Source organism: Equus caballus, chromosome 8 (genome assembly GCF_041296265.1).
Source record: "Equus caballus isolate H_3958 breed thoroughbred chromosome 8, TB-T2T, whole genome shotgun sequence".
NCBI classification, from domain to species: domain Eukaryota; kingdom Metazoa; phylum Chordata; class Mammalia; order Perissodactyla; family Equidae; genus Equus; species Equus caballus.
In genome coordinates, this window is record NC_091691.1 from 54,171,694 (window position 1) to 54,181,073 (window position 9,380).

General features: G+C 39.0%; 1 protein-coding gene across 2 annotated transcripts in view; it reads left to right on the forward strand.

Moving 5' to 3' along the window:
• Window positions 1–8,942, forward strand: part of TTC39C (tetratricopeptide repeat domain 39C) — a 105,080-nt gene extending 96,138 nt beyond the window's left edge. For both annotated transcript variants that reach the window (XM_023647571.2, XM_070220840.1), the window contains exons 10-14: window positions 211–334; window positions 4,392–4,489; window positions 5,620–5,724; window positions 7,027–7,065; window positions 8,164–8,942. In XM_023647571.2, coding sequence (XP_023503339.1) covers window positions 211–334; window positions 4,392–4,489; window positions 5,620–5,724; window positions 7,027–7,065; window positions 8,164–8,253 — 456 coding nt within the window. In that variant the 3' untranslated portion in view covers window positions 8,254–8,942. The remainder of the gene's footprint in view (window positions 1–210; window positions 335–4,391; window positions 4,490–5,619; window positions 5,725–7,026; window positions 7,066–8,163) is intronic.
• Window positions 8,943–9,380: the final 438 nt, after the last annotated feature.

The following is a 9,380-nucleotide window of genomic DNA, read 5'->3' on the forward strand; positions in this document are numbered from 1 at the left end:
AATAATGAATAGAAGGCATGGCTACCAATATATTAAAAATTGGAAAGCAAAATTTTTTTATAGAGAGAGAAATTTGCATTTTCACCTTTGTAGGAGGGTGCTGTTCATGTTAAATATGAACCATGCACTTTCAAATATCTCCAAAGTATATTTTTTTAATTTGAATTTGTTTTCAAAATAATGTAGCCTAATCGTTCTGACTCCTCGCAGGCGGAGCGGTTTCGGAAACAAACCCCGAGCGCGGGGCTGTGTGTGCTGGCGTCCATCGAAGTGCTGTACCTGTGGAAAGCCCTTCCCAACTGTTCCTTCCCCAACCTCCAGAGGATGAGTCAAGGTAAAACCACGCTGTGCTCCTCGGCTCGTTCCTTGAGTTCTCTTTACTATTATCTGATTCACAGAGAACACATCTGCTGTTCCTGGATGAATGACGCAGAGATTGAGAAAATTCAGTCTCTTAGGTGACAGGAGTAGGAAGCCCTGGAATGTACAGACACGCGTTGTTAGCAGCGTATGGTGATGCACTGAGTGTAAATGTTATTAATGCTACAGCATACATTTTTTCCCAGTGAAAGCCCTTTGTTTCATTTCGGTTCGACTCACATTCATTAAAATGCACAGATACTAAGTGTACAGTTCAATGAGTTTTGACAAATACATACACCATGGCATCTGCCACCAAAATCAAGAACAGAACATTTCCACCGCCCCTAGAACTTCCCTTGTGCCCCTTCTCAGTCCGTCCCCATGCCAAGGCATCCACTGTTCTGATTTCTCTCTCCAGGGATTACTTTTGCCTGTCCTTGAACTTGGTGTAAGTGGATTCAGACAGTGTGTACCTTTCAGTGCTGGGCTCCATGTGTTCAGCCAGCACCTGTGAGAGTTCCGTGGTGGAGGCTGTGTCATCAGTTCGCTCCTCTTTCTGGCTGAGTGGTGCTCCGTCGTATGGCTATTCCTATTCCACAATTGTTCTTTCATTCTCCTGTTACTGGACACTTGGTTCGTTTCTGGGTTTTTAGCTATCACGAGTAAAGCTGTCACGAACATAAGTCTACAACATAAGTCCTTCATGTGGACGTTGCATGCTCATTTCTCTTAGTAGATACCTGGGAGTGTAGTTAGAAGCCTACATTTTTGATTCATATATTTAAAAAAACATAGAACTGTGGTAATATAACCTTCCTAAAGTAATTTTCCTTATAAGTTTAGGAAAAGTTCACAGGAGAAGAACCTAAATCTTTAGGTAAAATAAAGCTTTATTGGTTATTAAAGGAATACTGTAACATTTCTTGTAAAGGTTTAATGGCAGACGTTTGAACGACACTTCATCTTCATAGTCTGGCAAATTATTTAGTTTGCTCTCCACTGCAGGCCAGGGAAGTAGAAAGGCAGACAATACATACTGTCCTACCCATTTTATAGTGAAGAAACCAACTCGGCACAGTGAGGTGACTGGCCCAGCTCCCACAGGAGCGAGAGTCGATGCTGCTGGTCTGAGGGCAGCACACGGAGTGGCAAAGCTTTAAGCTCTTCCACACGCGGCTTCACTTTCCCGGGAGCATCAAGGTGTTTAAATCACGCAGCTAGGAGTACGATTACAAGAGGAGATGCTATGTCAAAATGAAAATGCATTCATCCAGATATATGGTTTTACAGACAGTAATTATCTTGGGAAATGTATTCTTATTCACATATATGCTGCCCAGTTATCACTTAATGTGACTGAATATTCTCTGAACTCTTTTCCTGGTGTCAAAATAAACTAACAACAAAGATGTAGTCATGGAGAAGGAGGCAGGCTCTGGAGTAAACATGAGATAATTCTTTAATGTCTTTGTTGAAAGTTAACTCAGTTTTGAGGTCTATTAATGAGACTATATCATTCCCCAGTGTTAAGCGGTAATGATCCAAATTGATTCAACCATTAGAGTACAGTGAAGATTTTTGTAGAGAAACAGTTAAGTTCCAGAAAAACCTGACAGTGAGTGATAGTGATGCGTTTATTAAACTCTTTCCGTTAGGCCCACATAGCTTTGTGCACTGAGCTCCTTGGGGTCCCCGTCTGTACCTGCTCCATCAGCAGAGCTGGTTGGATTCTTGTGTCTTTGTCTTGTGGTTTCATTCGTAGCCCTTCCCTCCACCCAGCCCTCCACTGCATTCTTTCTCCACGTTTTAAAGATGTTTCTGTGTATTCTCAGCACAGCAGCCAGAGTGATCCTATTAAAACCTAAGTCATGTCGTGTCATTTTGCTTTTCAGAACCCTCTATGGTGTCATCTCATTCAAAGGAAAAGCCCACATCCATTCAGTGGCCTCCAGTGCCCTGCCATCTGTACAGCCCCTCTCCCCACAGTGCCGTTGCCTCCCTCTGCTCTTCCCCTCGCTCACGAGGCTCCAGCCATGCTCCTCCTCGTTGTTCTTGAACACACCAGGCATGTGCTGGCCTCGGTGCCTGTGCACTTGCTCTTCTCTCTCTCTGCAAATGCTCTTCCTGCGAACATCTGCATGGCTCTTTCTCTCATTTCCTTTGGAGCTTTACTCAAATGTGACCTTTTCAGTGAGGCTTAACCTGTACCTTTCCAACACACATGTAAATTCCCATTCGCCTTCCTAGCTTTATTTTTTCCCTTAGCGCTAACACTTCTTTAACATAGATGTTTTACCCACTTGCCTTTTGTATCATCTATTTCCTCCACAAAATGTTACTTTCTTAAGGGCAGAGATTTTTTCTGTTTTTTACTGCTGTATTCCAAGCATCTACATCTGCCTGGCACAGAGTGAGTGCTCAATAAGTATTAAATGAATGAGAAAGTAAATGAACTGCATCTCCCTTTCCTCAACACTGCTGCCTTAGGATCATTAAAGTTCTTTTTATATGGAGGGATTATTCTTAGCCTAGCTCTTTTTCTTTTTTTTCCTTTTTGGTGAGGAAAATTGGCTCTGAGCTAACATCTGTTACCAGTCTTCCTCTTATTGTTTGAAGAAGATTGTCCCTGAGTTAACGTCTGTACCAATCTTCCTCTGTTTTGTGTGTGGGATGCCACCACAGCATGGCTTGATAAGCAGTGCATAGGTCCATGCCTGGGATCTGAACTCGCAAACCCTGGGCCGATAAAGCAGAGCACATGAACCCAACCACTATGCCACTGGATCAGCCGCTTCAGCCTAGCTTTTTGAGGCAACTCTTGCTTCTATAGGTTCAAACTCCGGTCTTCATATTTACCTCCTAGCTGCTCTACCCAGCTCTTCCAGTTGCTTTCAATTATTTGTTCTGGAACTTTGAGCATTTTGTATATGTAGATAGATATACACACACACACACACATAAATATATATACACACACACACGTATATTTGTATGTGTGTAAATGTATGTATGTGTATGTATAATATGTATCTATGTATAAAATCTTATCAAATATCAATATCTTTATTGGTCCATAGAAATAATTACTTCTTTTCCTTTTCTGTTAGCTCCACTATGTTTCCAATTTCCATCTTTTCATTTCCCTGAAAACCTTCCATAGCATCCTCCTACATGGGTGCCCATCCTCCACAGAAGATGGCAGCTTCATGAGTGGAGGGATCAGGTCTGATCCCATCTCAGTGACTAGTGCAGCACCTTATAATAAACATGTAAAGGTGTCTGCTGCCTGGTTTGTGAAATTAATATGATGCAGTTAAAATGATATTAATAGACTTTATTTTTTAGAGCAGTTTTAGATTCACAGCAAAACTGAGCAGAAAGTACAGAGGTTTTCACATACACCCCCCAACAAACACACATGCACACACAGCCTCCGTAACCATCAGCATCCCTCATCAGTGGGATTTGTTACATCAGTAACATTTGTTACAACTGCTGGACCAACACTGCCACATCATCACCCAAAGTCCATAGTTTACATTAGGGTTCCTGCTCTGTTTTGTACATTCTGTGGGATTTGACAAGTGTACAATGCCATGTAGCCACTCTTACAGATAGTATCATACAGAATAGTTTCACTTCCCTGAAAAATCCTCTGTGCTCCACCTGCTCGTCCCTCCCCCCGGCCAGGCCTCTGGCAACCATGGATCTTCTTTACTGCCTCTGTAGTTTTGTGTTTTCCAGACTGTCATATAGTTGGAATCATGCCATATCTTGCAGATTAGCTTCTTTCACTTGGTAACAGTATGATGCAATTCTGAGTTGTCTGGGCATTGTGAAGTTTGATGTCTTTGCCTTTCTTTGACGAAGGATACTCACTGATTGGTGAGGACGGGGAACCTTCTGAGTTTTAGGGGACAGAATCATGAACTGAATAAGTCACTAAACAATGAAATTCTTAACTCTTGGTGATACTTAAGGAATTAAGGGACTGTATTTCCTTCCTGCTATTTTCCCTTCTCTTTCAGCTTGCCATGCAGTGGACGATTCATCTGTCATTGGATTAAAGTATTTGCTTCTTGGTGCCATACACAAATGTCTAGGAAACTCAGAAGACGCTGTTCAGGTAAACTGTTAAATGTTGTCATGGCTAAGAAATATAAACTGTGAAAACCTACATATGTGCTTGTGAATAAAAAAAGTGAAAAAGCGTTAAACAAAACCAGACCTCCCACTGCAATGTGAGCTTTATCCACTTTTATTTGATTCTTGTCACCTTCTCAGATGCTAGAAGCTCATGATGGTTCATACTAGTTTTTAATGTAACTTCAAGTTCTTAAAGTACTTCTTTACATATGGCTTCTTTTCTGGCACTAGCTGTTTATCAAAGATGACAGTCTCAATTGGAGGAGGAGGAAATGAGGATGCAGACAGTTTTGAAGGAGCGGAGTAAACCCTCACAGTTAGATAAATACAAAAGTGATCGGGCGTGTCAGTGTGTGTTCACTTTTGCTCTGACTGCAGATTGCTGATGCAGTACTGGAGGTGAGGTGTGGAAAGTTCTTAGCTTGGGATGTTCTATGTACATAGATGAAAAAGAACCATTCGTTATCTTCAAATGTAGTTGAAGGGATTTTTCTAACCGAGCTTTTGTTTGGTTGGTGTTTTGAATATTCTTTCAAAGAGTTCATTAATAAGAGTACAGTAATAGGAGACTTTGGCTTTTCAGTCCTACAGTGTTGATGCACTGATATTATCATTTTAAATTAATTATTTAGTGTGGGGTTACAGTGGTTATTACATGGCTCTGAATAGCTTGTTTTAGATCATATGCTTAAGTATCAACAAGATACAGTCAAGACACGTGTCAAGAGATGGCTCTTGGCTTGTGTGCTTGCTTTCTGTTTTAAATAATAAAATGGAATCTTCAGACTTTAAGATGCAGATAAAGATGTTCTCAGCAGTAAAATCAGTAGAGGCTAGCGTGTCAGCTGGAAAAATAAGTAGCACAAATTGGATTGACTGATGGGTAGCATATGCTGGAGGAAGCTCCCCAGACAAGCATGTAAAGGACTTCTAAGATATAGATGAGGATGGATGGGAGGAAATAAAGATGCAAAAAGAAATGAAAGTCTGATATAGAATACAGAAATGAGTCCCTCTTCCTGCCTCCTGAAGATGCAATGAGCCTTAAGTAGGCAAATGAGCCCAAGTAGGGAAATGAATGAATCCCAGTAATATTTGTATTTCTTTCAGTTCTTTCAGCGAGCTGTTAAAGATGAGCTGTCTCGTCAGAGTAACTTGTATGTTCAGCCATATGCTTGCTATGAACTTGGCTGTCTTCTATTAGACAAACCAGAGGTAAGACCTTATGTATTAAATAATGTCCATCAACAAAAATATGCAATGAACAGGCACAAAGCATCCTTCATTTAGAATAAATTAATTGAACATAGTGTTTTTTTGTTTTGTTTTCCTTAATTTCACCTAGGGTGAGTCCAAGAAGCTACTAATCCTATCTTACTATGTTCAAGAAGGTGATTTCTGCTCTGGAATTAGAATTATAAAAGTAACTTTTTGTACAAAAGTTCATTCGAGGGAAAATCATTGCCTTTTTTAGAATGCTGTGATATGCTGCAGTGTGGTTTATTTGGAAGAATACAGAAGTGCGCTGTGATTCTAGCTCTGCCATTTACTTTAGTTTACGATACTGGTTAAGTTACTTAGCCACCTACCTTCTTCCTAATATGTAAAACAGGATAAAAATACCTGCCTTGCCAGTTTAATAAAGATTGTAGTGAGAGTAAATGAGGATGACATGTATGGTTACTTTAAAAATTTTAGAATACCATATAAATTTAAGTTGACAATTACTAAGATGTATATTTAAGTACAATGGGACAGTTTAAAAAAAAAAGATTTCATTAGTGCTGGATTTGCTTGGTACCTTCTTTTAGAAGCTTAATTACACAGTATTGGCTTTATAAGAAGTCTAATTTTTAGTACGTTCAACTCAGCTTTCAAATATGTGAATTTTCTAAAAGTTGAGCTAAATCAACAGAAATATGATTTTAGTCTAACCCTTAAATATGTATTCTATCTTGTCAAAGATAAGCTTTTAATTGGTAAGCCTTTTCATTTGAAATTCTAATTTTACCAAAATAGAAAATGTTATTTTGGTAGAAATTCCAAACACTATATTCTTTATTTTAAGGAAATTTTTACTTTTAATGCAGCCTTAAAATATATACATAAAATATAACAAGACTGGTCCATTTCTTGAATAATGAAGTTGATGTCCTCAATCAGGAATGCCTTCAAAAGGAGATACAAGACTTCAGATAAACGTTTTAATTGTTATCAGTTTTAGATTGTTTAGTAAGAGCTTAACCTAAACTATTATAATTCTTTTAAGTTATTATCCTTTATGGAACAGTAGTGGAGATGATAAAAAATTATTTATCAAGTAATGGCTTGATGTAAATTTCTAAGCACCATTATATTAAAGAAAAACTGAGTCATTATACATGAATGAGCAGTTAACTCACCTATATGCCTACTGTGAGTTGTTTTAATTAACACATCCTCCTAGTATAACATTTTCTGCTTGCGTATATATAAGTTTAGACATTAAGAGGTAATCTGTTTTTCTTACGTTCATAGACTGTAGCAAGAGGCAGAACTCTACTTCTTCAGGCAAAGGTAAGAATAATTGAATCTTCCTCTTTCCAGTGGCTCTTCTTAGCCTTTGGAGTGTACACTTGAGTCTGAATTCAAGAAATTTTGTGAAATGATTGTTCTGATTGATATTTCCGGAAAGGAAAAGTAATAACTAATTGAATCACTGAGCACTTGATTTTTAAGTGAAATTACCGGTATCATGAGAAACTCCTATGAAATTGCTCATCCTGCTTTATAAGTACTCTTCTTGTTTGAGTGGGAAAGTAACTTTTGATTTCATAACTACGTTCATTTTTTTGTGTGTGTGAGGAAGATTGGCCCTGAGCTAACAACACCTGTTGCCAGTCTTCTTATTTTTGCTTGAGGAAGAGTGGCCCTGAGCTAAAATCTGTGCCAGTCTTCCTCTATTTTGTATGTGGGACACTGCCATAGCATGGCTTGATGAGTGTTGTGTGTAGATCCACACCCGGGATCCAAACCCGCAAACCCTGGGCCGCTGAAGAGGAGCATGTGTACTTAACCACTACACCACCAGGCCGGCCCCTCATAACTATGTTCTTGAATTAAGAATTTCTTTTTTTTTTTTGAAGATTGGCCCTGAGCTAACATCTATTGTCAATCTTCTCTATTTTCTTCTTCTCCCTGAAGTCCCCCAGTAAATAGCTATATATTCTAGTTGTGGGTCCATCTGGTTGTACTGTGTGGGACGCCACCTCAGCATGGCCTGATGAGAGGTGCTAGGTCCGAGCCCAGGATCTGAACCAGTGAAACCCTGGGCCACCAAAGTGGAGTGGGCACACTTAACCACTCAGCCACGGGGCCGGCCCCTAAATGAAGAATTTCTAACAGCAACTTATATCGAGCACTACTTAAGACTGCCATTTCAGGAATAACATGAAGAAAATTTTCCAAAGATGGCAGTAATGACACTCAGTTGACATTTTAAAAATGAACACGAAGTTTGAGGTTTGGAGAACCAGAAAACCAAGTTGCTGTGAAGCCTTTAGTAGGAGTGTGAGTGCTTTTATTGGGGAGTCCCACGCGTAGTGTGGTGTATACTGCAGTCTTTCAGAAGGCTGAGCTGGTAGAGACCGTAAATATCTTTCTTTGGTCTTACAGGAGGATTTCTCTGGCTACGACTTCGAAAACAGACTGCATGTCCGCATCCATGCTGCTCTGGCCTCTCTGAGGGAGCTGGTTCCTCAGTGACAGACCCGGAGTTCCCGCTCTGTCCCTCCGCACCCAGGTTCTGCACTTTAAAGTAAAAGCAGAGGACACGGCTCTTAGGAAGATCAGCTTTTCTTCTGAAAACCGCCCATACCAGGGACACACTTTCCCAGTTAGGCTGACATATTCAAGATCTCCTCTTTTAAACATATAGCTAAAAAGTAAAAATAATGATGTTAATAGTGATACTAACTAACCACCTGGGGAGAGGGGTAAGTGACCTTGTTCAAACATTTTAGTTTTGTGATTTATTATTTTTAAAATAAAATCAAACTGAATATTCAACCTGTGATCTTGTAGGAATGCCTACATTAAGCACATATCTGATTGGGAAACACTAAGAGGTCCCTGTAAAATTATTAACAATATCATGACATAGCATTTATATTGTGTTTTGAAAAAATAAAAGTGCTTTCTAGTGTTTTACTTTATCCTCAGACTATTCCTGTGAATAATATAGCACAGATATTCTTATCCCCATTGTCCGGATAGTGAAACTCAGGCACAAAAAGGCTAATTGACTTATCCCAGGTAATTATTCCTTTTATCAGTGGAGCGATGAATAGAATGCAGATCTCCTGACTGTGGACCGAATATTCTTTTATTGTAAAAAATATATGTTAATAACCCAGAATTCCATGTTTTCCTTATTAAAAAGCAAATGCTCTTCAGCTGACGTTGTGTCATCAAAAATACCTATCTCCACATTGTCTACAAAATGTTTCAAAGTGAGAAATACTTTTTTCCTTTGAAAGCCAACCAAGTGGAAGCAAATAGAGGATAGTTTTACAACCGAAAGTATAACTGTTTTGATAGTTTATTAGAAAGCCTAGTCTATAGACTAGATAAATAATACCTACATTTTAGGAGTTTCCTTTCTTTGTGATAAATTGTCTAATTACCAACTTTTAAGTTACTTGAAAAGGTTGTTCTTGAATGAACATAGGTTTTTTGGCCTCAAAATATTTGCTGGTGAGGATTTGTTGGGCTATCTGTTACCAGGATTTAATCATTTTCTCTTTAGCTCAGGTTGTTCAATATTATAAAAGGAGTTCCAAGTTATTTTTTAATCCTTTTTGCTAATTTTTGTTGTCATTTAATTTACCTCT